The 21648-nt window shown below is 40.0% G+C and overlaps 1 protein-coding gene and 1 long non-coding RNA gene across 6 annotated transcripts; one reads left to right on the top strand and one right to left on the bottom strand.

Annotated features, from left to right (window-relative positions):
- The first annotated feature begins 1268 nt into the window (after positions 1-1268).
- Positions 1269-12337, top strand: CTSE (cathepsin E). 3 transcript variants are annotated; one of them, XM_025174272.2, is made up of 9 exons: positions 1269-1469; positions 2113-2302; positions 3639-3756; positions 4899-5017; positions 6482-6681; positions 7584-7706; positions 8539-8680; positions 9544-9642; positions 11469-12337. In XM_025174272.2, exons 1-9 carry the CDS (start codon positions 1414-1416, stop codon positions 11631-11633), a joined length of 1212 nt encoding a protein of 403 aa, XP_025030040.1. In that variant the 5' UTR covers positions 1269-1413; the 3' UTR covers positions 11634-12337. The 3 variants fall into 3 exon arrangements, with proteins under 3 accessions (XP_025030040.1, XP_025030042.1, XP_025030041.1); XM_025174273.2 differs by having other exon boundaries at positions 1276-1469; positions 2146-2302; positions 11469-12336; XM_025174274.2 differs by lacking the exon at positions 2113-2302 and having other exon boundaries at positions 1274-1469.
- Positions 6689-21609, bottom strand: LOC148214232 (uncharacterized). 3 transcript variants are annotated; one of them, XR_015798588.1, is made up of 4 exons: positions 21475-21609; positions 19650-19721; positions 10879-10959; positions 8486-8624 (listed from the first exon to the last, which is right to left on the bottom strand). It is a non-coding gene; the product is annotated as an uncharacterized LOC148214232 (long non-coding RNA). The 3 variants fall into 3 exon arrangements; XR_015798589.1 differs by lacking the exons at positions 8486-8624; positions 10879-10959 and adding an exon at positions 6689-7408; XR_015798590.1 differs by lacking the exon at positions 10879-10959 and having other exon boundaries at positions 8487-8624.
- Positions 21610-21648: the final 39 nt, after the last annotated feature.

Here is a 21648-nt window from a genome sequence, read left to right as displayed (position 1 = left end):
AGTTTTTCATTTCTTTCAGGTGGCCTTCAAATAGAGAACAGAAAAATTCTATTTTCCCTTAGTTCTTGTCTTGCATACAAAGAAGGAAGTGTCCCATACACTAATGGGAAGTATGATAAAATATACATTGCAGAATAATGAAGTGAAAGAAGCATATGAGAAAATTGGTTGCAAGAAATGAGGATGAGAGAAAGAGTATATAATCTGTAAAGAGAGAAAACTATAGTTTCAAAGACATAGTCTAAGAGAACAAGAAGTAGTTAAGATAAAAATAAGCAGAGAAAATGCAGATTAATTTGGAAGGAAATAAAAAATTACTTTGGAAGTTTGTGGGAAAAAAAAACCTAAACAAGAAACCTCCAGTAGAGTGAATAAAATAAAAAATAAAAGTGTTAAAATTATTTGGGATGAATGAAGTGAAGAAATGCTTGGAGTATTTTAGAAATTTGGAATTGAAATGAATGCTATAAATGATAAGAAAATTGATGCAGAGGAAGTAAATGATATTGTGAAAATGTTGAAACATAGTAAGGCCGTAAGTGCAGATGGTATAACTGGAGAAGTATAAAAATATGGATGTGACCAGCAGGATATATGGCCACCCTATATGGGTTCCCAGCATCTGGGAAGTGCAATGCTTCAGGAACAGAAATGTTCAACTTAATTATATTGGTGGGAGAGCCAGTTTGGTATAGTGGTTAAGGCATCAGGCTAGAAACCAGGCGTGTGAACTCTAGTCCCACCTTAGGTACGAAGCCAGGTGGGTAACCTTGGGCCAGTCACCCTCAGCTCTAGGAAGCAGGCAATGGCAAGCCACTTCCAAAAAAAAAGGAGAAAAAAAACCTTGCCAAGAAAACTGCAGGGACTAGTCCAGGAAGTCATCAGGAGTCAAAAACTGACTTGAAGGCACCAAAAAAAAAAAAAGTATTTATAATATGAAAATGTGGGAAAATGCCTTTATTTTCACCATCAAGATTCTTTAGCTAGTGGGTCTTTTGAACAAAGAACTGCATGCATACTTTTCTCTGTCAATACATTTTTGTATGGGCTTTAGAACAAAAATGGTAAATTCGTACATATTCAGTCCCATATACAGAAAGGAGCCCAAAAGTGAGTCCTACCACAGAACATATTCCATGAAATGAAGAACATCTACATCATTCTTTATAGTCACCTCCAGTCAATTCCTCCAATCACTTCCTGCTTCACTGTTAAAGAACTGTCTAATCTCTGATCATGTGCAGTGACTAATGTCTTTTCTAAAAGGGCCATGTTGACATTAAGTGGTGTGGCTTTCACACTGTACATTTTCCCCTGAGGTTTTATCTCAGTTGCTGGGCTGGTTAGTGGATATAAGGACAAAGCTTTTGTTCAGTACCTACAAGTCAAGGAGAGCAGAAGTCCACTGCCAGAATGAAATGGTTGATCCTCTTAACGTTTTACATTTGGATGGCCAGTGGATTGCAAAGGTAAGCACATTTCTTCCTTGTTCTGCCCCCCCGCCAATTCTTCTAATTGAGCATTAGAAATTACATAGTTACAAGGCTCCACTGGGGGTATCAGTCCCTTGAAACTTTTTGAACTTCCTACAAAACAAATACAGCACAGTTCCAGTATCAGCAGAAACATAGCAATAATGTTTTGTGAATAATCAGTAGTGTATTTAGGTAAGTTTAGATGTATTAATTGTATGGCGGGAGGGGTCCCAAAATAATTATGGGTATTACTTTACTCTCTTCAAAATATAACAAGTCCATCCTGATGTTCATTCTGCCCCAAATACCTGTACTGCCAACACCACTGTTCATAAATATATTAAGGGTGAAGAATCATCAAATCACACCTTGCAAGAAATGTTGCTAGTGGGAATCACATAGTGGACAACAGTGAATGCCAGATGAAAGATGAATCACAGGAGATCTATTTGCTACTATGATGAATTGGATTTCTTTCAGAAAAAGAATCAAGTGTTGGATGTGATACATAATTACTTTCATGTGTGCCATGGGCAAAGTTTTCAAGATATGAACACATTAAAAACCCTAAACTCAGTGGAATTCTAGTACTGCCTCATAAAATTGCTTTTCGCATTATCTTATTTCTGTTAATCAGCATTAGCCATATAGCTCCTTCCTTCGTCCCCAGAGTTACCCTGAAAAGACACCGATCTTTGCGGCAAATATTGAGGGAACATGGGCAGTTGTCTCAGTTTTGGAAAAAATATAAGATAGACACGATCCAGTACACCCAAGACTGCTCAGCATTTCAAGAAACCAGCGAACCCCTCCTTAACTATCTTGATGTAAGTTTTAAAGCCAAAGGAATGAATGAGGCCACGGGGGCAGAGATGTGTTAGCTACAAAGTGACCATTTTTTCCATGTCAGAATTTGGTTTTATTAAACTCTTAGCCTGTACTTACAACACAGCCTATAGAAATCCTGGAATTATTTGACAGCATGCCACATATTGCTGGTTTATTATATGTTATGAGGTCATTGAGGAATGCAATGCTGGCATTGGACAAAGGGTTCTATTCAGTTTATATGTATGCATTATGAATATTCATTATTTCTACTGATATGGGGCACTATCATCTGGGGAGAAGATACAGTTGCCTTAAAGAGTTGCAAACATGGGCTATGTCTCTAGACCTATGTGCTCCAAGGCACTTCTAAAGCACTGCACAGCCCTCATAATTATGCTAAAGCCCAAAGCAAATACCATCCCTCAAACATGGATGTATGTATCTGTCTGCCAAGCAAAAAAGAGAGAACAATGATACTCCCACATCTTTCCCACTTAATCAGATATTTCAAGGGTATCAAAGTCTTCACTGGATACTTAAGAGGACTGCGAAATATTTGGCTACATTTGCAAATATAAAAGCTGAGTATAGGTGGAGGCTGGCAGTTTAGCACTTCTACAAACAAGAAATAGAGTGCCACATATAGATTCTACACTCCACCACCTCTTGATATTCCTTGCTCTTAGTCAACTCTGAAAGTGGGTTGAAACAGAATTGGTGTATAATACAAGCACACACATCCTCCCTAAGAACTAAATGTGTCCAAAGACTTTCACAGCCTGCTTCAAAATCTGCTGGAGAGTTACAACCAAGCTCAGTTGAACATACTTAAGCTTAGCTGAATTTGTCCCTGATCATGGGAAAGTTTGTGAATAAGTGAACAGACACAATTATACTCCCTGCAGGCCTTAGCACGCAAAGGTGTGAAGAATGTGGAAGGGTAGGGCCAGGCTTGCATGCATGACCATGCCCTATTACTTCTCACCTTTTTAGATATGTCTGAATGCCTGTAGAGTGTTCTATCTACTCCAAAAATCCTTTTTCCTTTTACACATACCTGAATACACTCCTTTTGCTGTATGGTTGTGATGGTAAAGCAGAAGAATGAGCCAACTTCTTTACATTCTAATAGATGTCTCTTTTTTCTTCTTCTAGACTTTGGATTTATGTAACATTCTTATGCCTCAAAAAGGATACATCCAGGAGCATACTGATAATAAAATAGGAGATACTTCAACTGGGAAAATAAATACATATTTTTATCAAGAAAATATTGCCATTTAAATGCTAGGGGTGACAAATAAAAATGTGCTTGTGTTCCTATTCTGGCAGGTAGAATACTTTGGACAGATCTCCATTGGGAATCCTCCACAGAATTTCACTGTGCTCTTTGACACTGGTTCCTCCAACCTCTGGGTACCATCTGTTTACTGTGTCAGCAAGGCTTGTGGTATGGATTGGGCAAGGGGGAAGAGGGGCATGTTTCTGATTTTAGATACATCACCTTGATTTTTGCTCCATGTAAAATGGATACACATTAATAAAACCCAGAGAGAGGCCTGTTGGGTTTCTTAGATGCCAAACACTGATTTGCACATGGCAGAGACCATAAGAAACTTACTTTAAATTATGCTGTGTGAAAACTTAACATTTTTTAATGTTAGAGGTACTTGTAGAACTTAGCACTATGCATATCAGTAAATGTTCTTCATGCTTCCAGTAAATCCATATGTATAGCAATTTGCAGTAATCTGATTTCCTGGTAAACAATTGCACATAATAGTCATGGCATAGCACATTTTTTATGTGCAACACTGTAAATCCAGTTATTGAGGAGAAGTATAACACTGTAAGCTACCATTCTGTTGTAGTTCCAGTCTAGGTACTGAACTGTAGGATCCTAACATTTTGTCCACTCTGCAAAACAGAAACCAAATCTCGCCACTTGGGGACACATTTACAGTGATAAATGCTAAAATAAGATTGCATTCAGAAAAAAAGATTTGTTATGAAAAAAAGGTAGAAACTCCTACCTGAAAGTAATTGGATAAGTTAAGATTTGTAATAATAATTTAGCAGCACAATGCTAAGTATGTTTATTCAGAAGGAAGTTTCACTATAAAATATAAGACAGCGTGGATGGCAACCCAAGGTTCTTGTCCTTTGCATACTTTTTCATGAGTATTCTCTATTGCATGCCAAACAACTTATTTTTGAAAAAATATGCACATGAGATAAGACCATATAGCATATGGAATGCTTGTATAACTTAGGTTAGCATAGTTACAGTCATGAAGTATATTTTCATTACCGGATCACTGTGGCATCAGATGGCAACTCTCATGTGCAAAATGGTCATCTTGTAACCAATGCTATAAGTAGAACATTTATATTGCTTTATTTTAAATAATTTATTATGTCTAAGAATAGACTTATTTTTCCATTCATTGTATATAGCTGTGTGGATTCATAAGGCTGTAATCTTGAACATACTTGAGTAAATATGCATAGGGATGGACTGCAAAAGTCCATAGGCCAATTAAGGGGTGTCAGAGATACAAGCATTCAGCTTTTTTATTTTTTCAATTACAGTTGAACATTCCAGATTTCACCCATCAGAGTCCAACACCTACACTGAAGTGGGTACTTCTTTTTCCATTCACTATGGCACTGGTAGCTTGACAGGAATAATTGGAATGGATCAAGTGATTGTAAGTGAAATATCCTATTGTGATTTTAAAAAGAATGTGATGCTTTATCCTTTAACCAATTATTCTCTGTTACAGTAAGACATTATCCAGCCTGTAGAGGACTACAGTATATATGTTTATCACTGAGTTCTAAATACACAGTTCTTTATAGCTTCAATGTCCTTTCAGGGAAAGTGATCATCACATTACAAAACTGGACCATAAGATATTTTGGTGGTATGCACCCAGGTTGCAAGTTATCACTAATAGGCTTTGCTTTCATTTTCTATGTGTGTCCATATAATTCATTAGTAGAACTCTGATTAAATCTATCTTCCACTTGAGCAACTGGCCTTCCCTTTCCCTCTTTCCTCCTGTGGTCTTCCATGCCCCACACATGAACACAGGGGGCATTCCCCCAACCCCTTGAAGCAGGTTTTAAAGATATGCATGGAGCGGCAAGGGAGAATTGTCCCTGTCCCATCATGGAAAGGGCTATCTGGACAATGTTCTTTGTTTCCCGTGTGTTCTTCCTTTCTTCTAGAACAGCCTCTCTCAACCTTTTACCCTGGAGGAACCACTGAAACGTTTTTCAGGTCTCAGGGAGCTTCTGCATAAAAATTATGTTATTTATAGCTAGCATTGCACAGTGCGCAAAATTTAACACCCCCCCCTTCTTTTTCAATCATCTCTTGTAGAATCCCTAGCGACCTCTCGCAGAACCCTAGAGTTCCACAGAACCCCAGATGAGAAAGGCTGTTTTAGAACAAGAAAGAATGACAGACTACCTTTGAAGTTTGTTTAGATTTTTTTTTTTTTACTTTGTATATACTAAGTCTTACAATAGTCATGTCCACACTGCCACTTAGCCAGAGCACAAGCATGCTCTGGCAATATCTTTTTCCTTCTGCACCCATATTGTCTTCATCTCATCCCCAGCCCATCAATGAGATAGCCTTAAATTGCCCTTAGCAGTACCATTGTGAAAGTAGCATTTTATCTTGTATTCCAGTACCATCCAAGGCAGCACCAACATTTGCAAAATATGTTAAGCTTTGTCACCCATTATTTTGAAGGGAAGTCAATTGACTGCAGTGACTGGGAACAGAAGCTGGATAGGGTTGGGAATGGGGGCAGAAAATTACACACCAGTATGATTTTCTGCCAGTTTGAGGATGGGTAAAGAACACTTCAACTCAATCGTGGGGAAAGGTCCTATACTTTGAATATATAATTCAACCTGACCTTGAACCAGAATACTGTTCCATCTATCTCAGTACAGTTTATTCAAACTAGCATTAGCTGTCCAAAATCTCCATGGTGAAATACAAATTCCAGTCTTTTTTCATGGGAAGGCAGGCAGGCAGGCAGGCAGGCAGGCAGGCAGGCAGGCTAGCTGGCTTTCCCTTTTAAAAGAATTCCACGGACCATTAGTATGACTGGTTTCTTGCCACAAAATTTATATCTGGGACTTTTGTTCTTCAGGTTGAAGGACTCACTATAATCAATCAACAGTTCGCAGAAAGTGTCTCTGAGCCTGGTAACACCTTTTTGGACGCAGAATTTGATGGGATACTTGGTCTGGCCTATCCATCCCTGGCTGTGGATGGTGTCACCCCCGTATTTGATAATATGATGGCCCAAAACCTGGTGGACCTACCAATATTCTCAGTCTACATGAACAGGTAGAAGAAGTTGATTCTTCATGCCAAATAGTTAGTAACTTTTCCTTCCAGACCACTGCCTGCTTTACATAAAATCAGTAAAAACTAATACCAAAGGCAAGCACATGGTTGGCTATTTAAAAAACAATTGTACAGCAGGAAAGCCTTTTCCTTTCTGTATAAGTTAGTCAAAGGCTCCTTATCCCAGGATTGGAATAGTTGGGACCAGAGTCCAAAGTGAGCCAAGTTATGGATATACCCTGATTTTTGTTTAGGGTTTTTTTTTTTTAAACTCTGCACTCAGTCGTTACCGACTCTGCAGTGACTGCTTTTGGACGAATCCTTTGCAGTTTTCAAGGCAAGGTGTTTCGGAAGTGGTTTGCCAGTGCCTCCTTCCTAGAGCAGAGCCCAGCTGGTGAGCGCAGGAGGCGGGGTTTCCATTGCTTCGCACTTTTTTTTTTTTTCGGGCAAGCGCGGCTTCCACGCTACTGGCAACTGCTCCTGACTCCTTTTTGCAAGGTGCCGCCAGCATTTTTCCTCCCACCGGAGAGTACCCATTTATCTACTCACATGAGTTTTCGAACCGTTGGGTTGACAGGAACTGGGGGAGGAAACAGGAGCACTCTGCTAATGTGAAGGCTGGGCTCGAACCACTGAAGTGTCGACCATTTCTGGCTGGACAGGATAGGCTAATTAGTTACATGGGTGCACTTTCCTTTCTCCGACTCAGCCAACGTACAAGCACGATCTGGAGAGAGTCCAGAAGATTGTCATGAGAAGCCTGGGAGTTTTACTTCAGAGAACGTGGGGCACTGATTATGTCCTTCAAGTTTAGAATTTTGAAGAGAGTGAATACAGTAATAGAAAAGCTCACAAAGAAAAGGCACATGTTCAATAGAATTATTTCTTCTTTCTCTCTTCAGAAACCCTGATTCTTCTGTAGGAGGGGAACTGATTTTTGGTGGCTATGATGAAGCTCATTTCAGTGGAAACCTCAACTGGATTCCAGTCACTAAGCAAGGATATTGGCAGATCCAACTGGATAAGTACGTATCTTGTTTTGGGGGGGGGATTCTCTGAGATAATAGCAACTTTTCTAACACTGATGAATGCTAGAATTCAGGGTAATTGTGCATTTAGGGCTCAGACTTGCCAATCGTTCACAGAAGCACCACATCTTTTTCATGAGTCCTAGCCTTCCACTGTTACAATGAGTTGTAATCATCTCTTTACTATTTGGCTGGATGTGGTATGCATTTATCCTTTAGGTTAAAGAGCTATTCTTCACAGATTTAAAAACCAGGAAAGTGATTTGGGTGATGATGTACAGTATATTAAAAATATCATCTGTAACAGAAAAGAAAATAATCGTTCTACAACAGTATTTTCCAATGTGATGCCCTCCAGATGTTGTAAATAATTCCTTGTGGATGAAACAAATTCTGTCTTATTACTTGACTATTCCCCCTTCTCCTCCCCCCCCCACCTCTTTTATATATGGAAAAGCAAAGTAGAGATGTTTAGAATATTGTCTAAGTTTCTTCAGCTTTGCAACCACTGTCCACATTTTAGGAAACAAAGATATTTTTCTCCCATGCCACAACCCAAAATGTTGTACAACACATAGCATCTGATTTACCCTTTAAAATCTTCTGACCTCTATCACCTATACAAGGCACAGATCTTTGCGAAGGGGAACAAGTAAAGAAGTGGCAGACATTAAAACAAAAATAAGAAAACAGTGTTAGGATCAAGTCATCCTATTATAATGCTGGCAGAAGAGGTACCACTGTAAATATCACGGAGAGGCGATTCCTTGCCTTAGCACCAACAAAGAAAAAAAAAATCTCAAGTTTATCTCATCTTCTTTCTTTCCAGTATCCAGGTTGGTGGGATAGTTGCATTTTGTGCAGAAGGATGTCAGGCTATTGTGGACACAGGAACTTCTCTCATCACGGGCCCTTCTGAAGACACAAAGCGAATGCAGACATTAATTGGGGCACAACCAATGGATGATGAGGTAGGTCCCAATTTGGAAACCGTAACAGCCTCCTAAGACTGGTGCTGATCTAGGACAAATCTAAATCTAAAGCTGTCTCTTTACATTCCTAGTTTATCCTTTCTTTTGTTTCCTCTTTTTGTTTCTTTCTATTTCGTTACATCCTATTTCTTTAAACTTTAAAGAAAACTAAAGCTACCATTTGGCAAAATGTGAAGCAGATGCTTTAAAGGGGGGCTTAGGAGAGGCAGTGAATTTGGGCCAACCCCTCCTCCCGTTCCTCTCCTGACTTAGCTTCTGAAGCAGCTGCCTTTTGCTCTCAAAGTTGTGTAACTTTTGAGAGTGGCCTGCCAGTCCTTTAGCTGCCCTATAGATATGACCCCCTAAAGCAATTGTTGGGTGCTGGCCAGAGAATGAGAAATGATGCTGTTGCTGCTGGGCAGAAACACGTGGAAGGCAGTGCATGGAGCAAGGGAGAGGGGTTAGCCCTGGATCCTCTTCCCACCTCAAGCAATCAGTCTTTTTTAAGCACTCTGAGATTGCGTGTTAGGATATTCACAAGCAGCCTTCACAGAAATTTTCTTAAATAAAAAGCAGCATTTGGAGGGAGACAGATTGAGCAAAGCATACGTAAAGGAAGAAAGGGGGTACTTAACCCATACCATACCATGATATCTATTTCTGGACTGAAACCTGGCTCAATGCCTTAGCATATTTGAAAACATCGATTCAGATATGCATGTAATATCTCACAAGGGAAACAGAGTTTAAAAGAAAACGTTTGGAGTGAAAAATAGATATTGTCCATCTTCTTGTCTAGGGTTGTTTTTTAAATTGAAATACTGGATTTGTACTATTGCAAACATATATCAATTGTTCTGCAGTACACTGTGGAATGCAACAATCTCAATGCGATGCCTCTTGTCACTTTCACAATCAATGGAAATCCTTATCCTCTTACTCCAGAGGCTTATACCCTCATGGTAAGTGCTGTTACTCATTTCCTCCTATGCAGTATGGCAGAACATGTGTCATTCTTGGGAAAGCATGGGGTACTATCTTTAGCTTTGCACTGGGTAATGGGGCATGGGGAAAGAGCACTGTTGTATTAGTAAGAGTTTCCCCGTTCAGATGCTCAGCTGGTGTTTTGTGCCTAAGATTCAGAAAAGACAAGCTAGATAAAGGTCAGAGCAGGCTTCCTAAGAATGCATATTAAGGTTGCTTAATGAGAATTAGCCAGCTATTAACACCTTTAATTATCATCATAATAAACAAAACTAAAGAAAGAGGAAAGGACAGATTTTCTTCATTCCGTTTGATAACATACACTGCTTATGGGCAAGTGGAGAGGAAGGAAGGAAGGAAGGAAGGAAGGAAGGAAGGAAGGAAGGAAGGAAGGAAGGAAGGAAGGAAGGAAGGAAGGAAGGAAGGAAGGAAGGAGTTGTGCAAATGCGTATGTGTTTGCCAAGTTCTATTGCTGCTGAAAAGGTGCAGTGGGGAAAGGAATATTTACCACAATGACAGCCTTGTTTGTCCAGAAGGGGGGAAAAAAAACCCTAGATACTAGATCAAAATCTTTATTAGAATTAATTTTGTGGCTAACCTAAAAGTTAAGGTGCAACAAAAAATAGGGGGAAGCTTATTTGATCTTGCTAAGTCAATTTATGGAGTAAAAGAATGTTTAAGAAGAATGGGTTCCCCAAGCCTCCACCTCCCTATAAGCCTAATTAGAATAAATGACTACGACATAAAAAGGTCCAGAGTCTTTGAATTCTCCAGAACTTTTCATTAGGTATCACAACAAACTGGGGCTAATCCAAAAGATTAGGTCAGGTGATTCAACTGTGAGGTCTAACATTTTCATTTTAACAAACCTTCATCTATACATATATATTAGCATTCATAAATCTGTGGCCTTTTTTCTCTTTTTTGCAATGCATTTTATCTTGGGGGTGTGATCCCACCCCACACAATAAAGCAAGCTACTCCCTCTTGCCAAACATCTTAGTCATTATGAGAAGACATATATGCAAAGTTCATAAAGAACATACACACATATAACACTGACTTGAAGGCACCCATATATATTCTTACATGTACCTTTCAGGCATTCCTTCCTTTTTAGGGTAGGAAATTACTCTGATTTATGATGCTATTATTGTACTACAAAATGTATTATAGTGAAGCTAATTTCATTACTTATATAGTTGGCAGCATACCAGGAGTCTGTCTTTTCATACTGACACAAGAATCCTTCGGAGATGGCAGTGCAGAAAGTCTGCTTCTCCCCTGCTCACATTCTTTGAGGTTCAGTTTTATAGATCAGCACATGAAAGGAGAAAAAGAGATGAATGGGAAGAGTCTGTAATATTTAGATACAAGAAGGTGACTAAATGGAAGGCTGAAGAACATACTCTTCCTTAACATGGTGTCTTCAAAAACATTGGACTAGTGCTGCCATCATTTTTATTTTAAACTCACAAGTTGTTACATGTCATGTCCTCAGGCTAGAGATTCCATGACTCCTCCATACCCTCAAGCCACCATTAGAATTTTTCTAATTTACGCTAAAGTGATTGGCTGAGTGTCCAGTCATTGTCTTCTTCCTTCTATCTCAGTCCTTAGCTGCGTGTTGGAAGATCTACAACAATCTTCCCCAGCCTGGTCATCCTCCAGATATAGGGACTTCAACTTCTAGCATTTTAATTTCTGTGTTTAAAACTGCTCTTGCATGTGCATAAATGTTGGCATACAAATCTGAACATGATTGGTTCTCATAATTCAAGTTTACACATCCTCTTTCCCATAGGCCAATAGCGATGGGATGAACCTGTGCACCAGCGGCTTTCAAGGTTTAGATATAGACACTGCAACTGGGCCACTCTGGATTCTGGGAGATGTTTTTATTGGCCAGTACTACTCTGTCTTTGATCGTGGGAATAACAGAGTGGGATTAGCTCCAGTTGTCTCTTAAGAGGCTTAGAGAATAGAAAAATGTAAGCCCCAAGGTCCTATTCTTATCTTCCTTTCAGCAGCAAAATCATACTCCCTATCTGTTTCTTTGTTTTCCATGTGAAATGCAATCAAGATTATGACTTTTATCTACAAATGTAAATCCCTTGAGATTCCGGGAGAAGGGCTGTTTAGGTATGTCAGTTCTCAGTATCAAGAGCTATGCTGATTTTGTCTTCTCTTGTCAAGTAAATTTGAGTACTTCAAACTCAAAATACAGTGTCATAGTCCTAGACTGGAGCTGGGTTCACACAATTGGCTAAGCCATGATTTATTGAATAAAGTGCACTGGTCTAAGTTGATCGTAATTTACAAACCACACTGGTTGGTTTACACAACTTGTTTATCCACACTAATCAAAATATATTTTGACTGAATACCTTGTGAATCCAGCCTGATTGTGAGATTTTCTCTTTGCAAAAGAAAGCAGGTCTGCATCTTTGATCAGCACAATTGTTTACTTTTCTCATTCTGGCCTGGAAACGGGAGGGATTAAGGCCTCCTTAAGACCCTGCTGTTCAACAACAGAGCAAGAAGGCATACTTGCAAATGTATGTAAAATTAATGACTTAAGTAAACAGATGAATGATTAACTGAGAATCTTTTTTAATCATCTGAAACCCTTAATAAAAATAGTTTTTGTATTCCTAAAATAATACTTTGTGCCTATAGCTTTGATATCTCTGTGTGATTTTCTGGAAAGGAAGAATCATGAAGGGTTGAACAATGCATCAACATTCTAAATGCATCAGCAATCCCATAAAGCAGATGTGGGCAGACTAATATGTGCCAAATGTTACCGTGAACGTATTGTCGAAGGCTTTCACGGCCGGCATACGATGGCTGGTGTGGGTCTTCCGGGCTGTGTGGCCGTGGTCTTGAAGTTTTGTTTCCTAACGTTTCGCCAGCACCTATGACCGGCATCTTCAGAGTGCAGGAGCACAGACAGGAGCAGTTCTCTCTGTGCCCAGGGTGAAGTGACCCTTCTGTGGGTATTTATAGAGATCTGGGGTGGGGGGGTTGGGTTACTAGTGGCTGCTTGTTTTGGAGTCAGCATCTGTGTGTATTTTCCTGGGGATTAGGCAGGGTTTTTTCTTCTACTGAATTGTTAACGAGGGGCTGCTGGGGGTGATTAGCAAGTTCATTGTGTGAACTGTTCACATGTCCTGGTGGTTGAGCTGAGTTCGTTGACCTTTTGCAGGCTGTATTTTTCAGGATTGGTAGCCAGGTTTTGTTGATTTTTAGACTCTCCTCTTTTTTATTGAAACTGTGCTGGTGTTTGTGAATCTCAAAGGCTTCCCGGTATAGCCTGGTATAGTGGCTGTTGGTGTTGTCCAGTATCTCTGTGTTTTCAAATAGGATTTTGTGTCCAGTGTGCTTGAGAGCATGTTCAGCTACTGCAGATTTTTCTGGTTGCTGTAGTCTGCAGTGTCTTTCGTGTTCTTTTATCCTGGTATGGATGCTGTGTTTTGTGGTCTCGATGTATACTTGTCCGCAACTGCATGGTATGCGGTATACTCCTGCAGCGGTGAGGGGATCCCTTTTGTCTTTTGCTGATTTTAGCACTTCTTGTACTTTTCTGGTGGGTCTGAAGATTGTTTAGAAATTGTGTTTTTCCATCAGTTTTCCCATGCGGTCTGTGACCCCTTTGATATAGGGCAGAAATACTTTATTGGTGGGTGGCTGTTTTTCTTCTTCAGTCGCATGTTGCTTTCTTGGTTTGATGGCTCTTTTTATTTCATTCTTGGAGTAGCCATTCGCTTGTAGGACCCAATTAAGGTGTTTAAGTTCAGAGTTTAGGAATTGGGTTTCGCAGATCCGATTGGCACGATCCATGAGGGTTTTGATAATGCCTCTTTTCTGACGTGGGTGGTGGTTGGAGTTTTTGTGTAGGTACCGGTCTGTGTGGGTGGGTTTTCTGTAGACTTTGTGTCCTAATTTGAGGTCTGGTTTGCGTATGACCAACGTCCATGTTCCATGTAGTGCATGAAACGCACTTCAACACATATGCAAGACAGAAGCCCTTACACCCAGACTATACGGACTCCCCAAAATCCACAAAGACTCGATCCCACTCAGACCCATCGTAAGCGCCATTGGCTCCCCGACATATGAATTATCCAAACATCTGGCCACCCTTCTACAGACCCACGTGGGACAGACTCCAGCCCATATCAGAGACTCAGGACATTTCATCGAGAAAAACGGGCTTTAGAAACCGCACCCGTTACCCCAACAGTCTGGTTCCGATTTGTGGATGACACCTTCGCAATTTGGAGTCAGGATGAAGAAGACCTACAGAAATTCCTGAACCACCTAAACAGCATCCACCCCAATATACAATTCACCATGGAAAAAGAAGCGGACGGCCAAATTCCATTTCTAGACACGTTGGTCATACACAAACCAGACCTCAAATTAGGACACAAAGTCTACAGAAAACCCACCCACACAGACCGGTACCTACACAAAAACTCCAACCACCACCCACGTCAGAAAAGAGGCATTATCAAAACCCTCATGGATCGTGCCAATCGGATCTGCGAAACCCAATTCCTAAACTCTGAACTTAAACACCTTAATTGGGTCCTACAAGCGAATGGCTACTCCAAGAATGAAATAAAAAGAGCCATCAAACCAAGAAAGCAACATGCGACTGAAGAAGAAAAACAGCCACCCACCAATAAAGTATTTCTGCCCTATATCAAAGGGGTCACAGACCGCATGGGAAAACTGATGGAAAAACACAATTTCCAAACAATCTTCAGACCCACCAGAAAAGTACAAGAAGTGCTAAAATCAGCAAAAGACAAAAGGGATCCCCTCACCGCTGCAGGAGTATACCGCATACCATGCAGTTGCGGACAAGTATACATCGGGACCACAAAACGCAGCATCCATACCAGGATAAAAAAACACGAAAGACACTGCAGACTACAGCAACCAGAAAAATCTGCAGTAGCTGAACATGCTCTCAAGCACACTGGACACAAAATCCTATTTGAAAACACAGAGATACTGGACAACACCAACAGCCACTATACCAGGCTATACCGGGAAGCCTTTGAGATTCACAAACACCAGCACAGTTTCAATAAAAAAGAGGAGAGTCTAAAAATCAACAAAACCTGGCTACCAATCCTGAAAAATACAGCCTGCAAAAGGTCAACGAACTCAGCTCAACCACCAGGACATGTGAACAGTTCACACAATGAACTTGCTAATCACCCCCAGCAGCCCCTCGTTAACAATTCAGTAGAAGAAAAAACCCTGCCTAATCCCCAGGAAAATACACACAGATGCTGACTCCAAAACAAGCAGCCACTAGTAACCCAACCCCACCCACACCCACACCCCCAGATCTCTATAAATACCCACAGAAGGGTCACTTCACCCTGGGCACAGAGAGAACTGCTCCTGTCTGTGCTTCTGCACTCTGAAGATGCCGGTCACAGGTGCTGGCGAAACGTTAGGAAACAAAACTTCAAGACCACGGCCACACAGCCCGGTAGACCCACACCAGCCATCGTTACCGTGAACCTTTCCGGAAGACCTTGGAGCTTCCCAGGACCACAACTGTGAAAACTGACAGCAATATTTCCTGCCACCTTAAGAAAGGAAACACATCAAAGCTATAAATTATACCATTGAAAAACATTAAAGAAATCTGCAACTCCTCCCAACATTCCAGGGAAAAAGCAAGAAAATCCTGCTCTTGGCTACACACCTCCGCCTCTTTATACCAACTCATACTGCAGCTGTCCACTGCAACTCTTCTCCTAGAGAATGTTAAATGCAGCCCCCAGGTACCAAAAATGTACCTCTCCCTATCCTAAAGGATAATATTGCTCTGTGTGTGTATGTGTGTGTACATTGAGAACATTGGGATTTGCCTTTAACAGGTAAAGAATTAACATGTTATCTATGGACCCTTCGGTACTCATTCAGATTCTCTACTGATCTTGGTAAACTAAATTTATTAAATAACACACTGGCTGGGAGTTCTGCAATTATAATCCCAACACTTGTGAAAAGATTAGATTGAGGAAGACTGTCCTCACCTAAGAAATGGGGAAGATGGAGCTACCACGATACACAGAACAGTGTATAAATATGGTAGCAAAGTATAGAATTTAACAAGGCCGGTTCCAGACATGATGCTCCTTGACATGAAGGACACTGGAAAACAGAACTGGGCCAGCAGCTGTATCTTACTATAGCAACAACAGGACAGCACGTTCCACCATACCAAACAGGTTACTGAGATGTTGGGGTTGGCAGGGGAGAGAGAAGGGAGACTCAAATCATGTAGTTTTCAGACCAACCCCCAGCATTTATTTCCTGAGGCAGCCACCATTTTCTATTTATGATATGGTGATTCTTTACCTAATCTTTTTAGATAAGCAAAAGTTGATAAAGACATCACACATAACTAAATGCCATTCATGAATGGATCCAAACTTCTAAAGAATTAGTTCTTTCTCTATAAAAGAGTCAGTTTCAAAGGCAGGCATTCTGTCTCAGCAAAAACTCAGCCAGAAGTAGTGAAAAAACACGAACTGTAGGTTTACAAACATTTTTTTCCTCATATTGGTCTTCATTGTAAAAAATATACTGTTGGTACCATTCCTTGAAACTAAAGGGAGGGCTCCAATTTGTTACGTGTAGCAGTTTCTTTAAGCCAGTGTTTTGCGCTTAATTCTAATAAATTGACTTTTGGGCTGTATTGAAAAAAACAAAGCAATATAGATCTCTAAAGCCTAAAATGACAGTGCCTTAATGTTCAGTCTGATGGTATAAGAGATGGTAGGCCAATAGGATTAAGAAAATGTATGCTTACAGCCTTGCAACACACATACATAACTTGGAAAACAAAGGATGTGTCTATAGATCTCATGGAACCTGGACCGGAGGACTATTTGGAAACTTTGTTCTTTTTGTCTGTCCCCAGTTAGATCAGCTTCTATCTAATGGTCACTCTAACATGACTGAAAGGATTCTTCCATCTAATGGTCACTCTAACATGACTGAAAGGATCCTTCCAGAGTTGGTGGCTTGGAATGGAAAACTGGAAAATACCAGTCTTTTTTCTCCCTCACTTCACCATTAGTACAACCTCATAAACAAGAGGGCCAGCCAAGAAGAATCATGGATTATTTTGCTCTAGTATCTTTCCATTTTCCTTGAGTGTCTACGTACTTTTGTGTGCTGAGTTGATACCTAATCATTGTTCTTCGCTGTTGGTTGTGCCTATTTTGGCTTTGTCAGTTATGAAATCACATATTTTAATTTTACTTGGGTTTTTTATGTACATAACTGTTCACATGAGAAGTCTACTTAGCGGTGCAGTATTGGAAGAGGACAGAATTCATAGATGAAGGCAAGTAACAGAACAGAGTTTTTTTAATGAGTTTGCCTCCAATGGTACATTGCTTCTACAAGTGGAGGCACATGAGCAATGAAATATTCAAGAGAAGTGGACGCAGGGCACTTTGCTACATCTCAGAGGATTTTTTAGTGTACTTCTCCAATGTGCACTGTCAACATTTGGGAAGGTAAAATGTTTTGGCTCATCAAGTTTTTATTAGGAGTTGGAGCTGCATTCCACTATGCTGAGCAGTTTAATATATTCATTTAAGTATATGTATTTCATTACATATAATATCATATGAAGAATCATCATTGCCTTTCATCTAAAAAAATCCTTTCCCAACTTCATGCCTCCAAAGAGTTTGGTTGGGAATTCTAGGAATTGTAAGCTGCCATATATAGAGACCACCAGATTGGAGAAGAATGGCCTACAAAGTCACCCTGGATGCAAGTCACAGAATCTTGTCAGGAAAAGATCAGAGAACAATGTCACCAAGCAGGATGTCCGCCAAGTGAAAAGAAAATTTAGCACATTTGATTTGCATCTATCCTATCCATATTGCAGGTAGACATTATAACATGTTTTAAAATAATCTGCAAAACACTCTTTCATATTTCATTATGGAGAGTATTGGGCATTTTTCAAAATGGAATTATATACATTTCTTCAAGAGGAACACAACTGTGCCACAGAATGAAGTATTTCTGCCACTATCCTCCCCAAGTAACCATTCATAAATCAATACAGATTTTTCAAATTAACTTATTAGATGGGATAAATGACCTGAAGGGAAAACTGACAGAAACACAACTTCTGTCTTTTTTATGGCTGTTCAATAATCAACCACAAACTCTGTTGTTGCAGTGAATGATTCATAACAGCTGACCCTAGGCAACATGTGCAGCTCAGCAAATTACAGTGAAACATGTGATATCACAGTCTCTGAACAGATCCAAATTATTTTAAAAACTCACACAGGACATTCTTGCATTTTTAAAAAATAACAATTATTAGGAATTTTTTGCATGTTTAGATTTCATGTATGTCAGAAAGTTTGTACGTGCAAAGCTAGCATATAAAAGCAAGAAGTCGCTTCTTCAGTTTGTTATGCCAAATGTTTTTCACACAGAGAAGAATGTCAACATATGCCCCTTCCACATTTGTTCTGATGTGATGCAGTCAGAAAGAACTTTCTATATGCTTCTGAATGCTTATAACACATACAGTTAATATCTCTCATAACACTTGCAATGTAATATTCTTAGAAATTGAAAGTCCACACGTATTAGCTGCACATTATCAACAGTGTGCTAAACAATGTTTACACTGCCCTTCAGTGGTATTCCCAAGATAATTTACAAAGAAATGGGAGACCTTACTGCTACAAAGGAGTCATTTGCATCAGAACGATCTGCTGAACATTCTGCTGCAAATGAGCAGCAACAATAACAGAGTTCCCTTCTGCAGGCTGGATAGGTCTCTCATTCCAGCAGGTTCACGGACAGGATTGGTCAACCAACAGCATTCAATTTCTCATTTTAACTCCCTATGTTGACACAGCCCAGCCATTTTATACACTGCCTTGAGGTGTACAAATAATAAAAAGATGGGACATAAATCTAATAAATAATGAAAAAACCAAATAAATAAATGTATGTCACAGTGTTTCAAGGACAAACAGACTCTGGGTAAGGCCATGAAATCATCAGGAATCAAATTCAGCTCAAAGAAGACTAACTTTGCAGTCCACTTTAAGTACCCAGATACAACAAATCCAAATTAGGGTTCCAAAATGATACATAAAAGGCCAGATAAAAATCTAGCTAGAATTATTTCTTTTAGAAATCTTGCAAGTTTTACACCAAACTTACACTTTTTGAAAGGCTGACTGCTTTATTCACTTCACTTCTATGATTTTTTTTATCACAGGATTCATATGTAAACACTGTGCTTACTTTCTTAGTTCCTTTTTTGCAAGGACATTTCATATAGAGTTTAATAGATGCATTTAATTATATATTTCATTATATGGCTTGACTGCAAAAGTCTTGACAACTACTTGATGGCATCAAAAAAAGCTGTTTCTTAATTGCTTTCCTACTACCTAGTAGTTATCCAGATTTATGCAGCACCGAGGCCCTAACTTTTAAAATTCATGAATTAAACCAATAAATTAGCACACTGGATCAGGCCCATATTTGCGTCCCTTTTCCCTCTTCACTCTTCTGCTATTACAATGGCTATGTGAGATGAGAAAATCACCATGCTTCTCTATTATGGTATTTCCATATTGGAAATATTGAGAAATATGGGACCAGCTGGATTCCTTCCCATCATTAAAGTAATTCAGAGCCTATAATGCCATGGCAATCCAGGATCTTTTTTCTGCCTAGAATTCTGAGTTTTCATACAATATACAATGTGGCTTGTATGTGGCCTATCATGTTATATCACCACAACCAGAACATTCTGTATAGCAACATTTACAGATAAGTGTGTTAAAAAAACTAAGACAACCAAGGCTCATTCATTTCTTTTTTAGATGTACGTTTCATCTTTCCTTCAGGAGCTCAAGGTGGCATACGTAACACTTCCTCTTCCAGATACCTTGGCCAGCCATCCTTCACCGGGAAGAGACGTGGCACTGCTTTCCTGGAACTGAATTTCTGACAAAGGAAGCTGCCAAAGCAAAGAAAGGACAAGGGCGAGGCTGCACTTCTGTTATCATCCCAACATGATCATGTATGAAGCCACCCCTCTTCCTTCCCTATTAAACAATGACCCAGAAGCTTACAGCACCTCTGTTATCTGCTGTTCAGACCACCTCATTTCAGTTTATGACTGCAGCAGGAATGCAGTGCTAAATTCACAGCTGAGTGGCTAGATTCACACCACAGAACTAATCTTGTTTTAAACAATAAACCACAATTAAGCAAACATAAGGCCATACAATGTGCAAATATAGCCATACTTCATGTGTTAGGGCTGTAGTCCTGTTCAGTGTTACCTCGGAATAAACTGATGCATACATTGAATCACATCAATTTGGCAAGTCTATCACACTAAGCTTAAGAAAATCTCTTCAGCAAGAGCAAGAAAAAATGTGATCTTTAGGGATTTTTTTATTATAAATGCAAACAATCCTGCAAATAAGCATTATTATTTAAACTACCAAAGCAGGAAAAGAAAATCTGTGGCCTACCAGATATTCCTGAATTATAACTCTAAGGCTGTGTTTACATATAATCAGTTTAATAATTATTTATTGAATAAAAGACAATTAGCTGGGTTTTGCAACACACTAAACTATTAACCATAGTTTACAAATCACAATGTCTGGGTTCATACAACATACTAAGCCACAAACAGAAAGATTCTATTGTGCTTTAACCCAGCCTTAGTCTCCTGCAACATTGTTGTGCTGGCTGGAAATTTGAGGATGCCAAATCTCAGCTGAAGAGCACCAGGTTGTGGAAGAAAGGTTGCTCTAAACTAATAATTTCTCCAAAACAGTCTTTTTATTGCTCCATCTGTTTATGAAATTAGGGAAGACAAAGCTATAGCAAATAAGTAAAACTGTATGCTAGGTAAGGATTTCCTCATCACATTGTGGCGGCTCCAAATGAAACTACAGCACAATGGAGACTTTTCAGTAAAATTCTGCCTTAAAGCAACTCTAGGGAGTATATGTAATTCTCTTCCCCTCTGCCTCGTCTCTCTCAGTTAAGGCAGCAAAATACATGGGACTCTAGAAACTGAGCCAAACTGATCAACCATCAAGATTTGTAGATGACTGGGCATTTGAACTAGGGTCACTGCAGCACATGGTCTCTATCCTTGGGTTTGTATGACATGAGCAAGCAGAAAGTAGAAACTGTTTTAACCCACCATGGTTAGGTTGTGGTTGTGTTTCCTGAGATCCCAGGAATCTGCATTAAACTAACCATGGAAAGTTAACCATGAATAAGCAAGTCATGCAAGCACTTTGGGGCTCCTAAATATGGAAAACCTAAAAATAGGGGGGTTGGGACTGGAGGGTAAGGCTGCCTTCTGGATGGGGTTGGCTTAATTCCTTTGGAAATCAAACCTGGCACCTCCAGCAGCAAATGCTGACCAAGAGCATATAATTCGCATGCGGACTTCTTGAAGAATTTGGAACAGCACTGCCAACTCTTTTCCGGCGGCCTCCGAGATTTAAGGAAAACCCGAAATGCAGCCGGCGAAAGCGTGACTGTGAAGGGCCGAAATTCCCAAACCGGCCATCAGCTCAGCCCCAGAGAGCGGGCTTTGCTTTGGCTCTGGTGCCATCGGAGTCGCAGCCTTGCGGGCCAGGCTATTCGCTTAGGAGACAATGTTACTTTCGAGCACCAGAGCTCCTAATCATATTTCCCAACCAATGAATTCCCGGCGAGGTCGGCATAAAGAAGCTTACGAGCGATTCGCCAACATTCCACTTCCTCTCCGCTTTGCCCGCTGCAAAAAATCTGCACGCCGAACTCGCTCAACCTCGCTGCGCGACGTCATCTATGGGCGGTCTTTTGTGTCGCCCTCGCCCTCTGCACTCTGGGGGGGAAAAAAGATTTGCAACAGGGGAAAGCGCGTTCCT

Source organism: Python bivittatus, unplaced genomic scaffold (genome assembly GCF_059951505.1).
Source record: "Python bivittatus isolate LINGU-HERP-01145 unplaced genomic scaffold, Pbiv_v1 ctg000700_np1212, whole genome shotgun sequence".
Lineage (NCBI taxonomy): Eukaryota > Metazoa > Chordata > Lepidosauria > Squamata > Pythonidae > Python > Python bivittatus.
Note: the sequence above shows the minus strand (reverse complement) of the source record. Positions and strands in the feature narration are given on the sequence as shown.

Excerpts from the sequence above, each read along its gene's own strand:
- CTSE (XM_025174272.2), top strand. The coding sequence starts at position 1,414 with ATGAAATGGTTGATCCTCTTAACGTTTTACATTTGGATGGCCAGTGGA. Across the intron at positions 1,470-2,112 it reads ATGGCCAGTGGATTGCAAAG|CATTAGCCATATAGCTCCTT; the intron begins GTAAGCACATTT and ends TCTGTTAATCAG. Across the intron at positions 5,018-6,481 it reads TTGGAATGGATCAAGTGATT|GTTGAAGGACTCACTATAAT; the intron begins GTAAGTGAAATA and ends TTTGTTCTTCAG.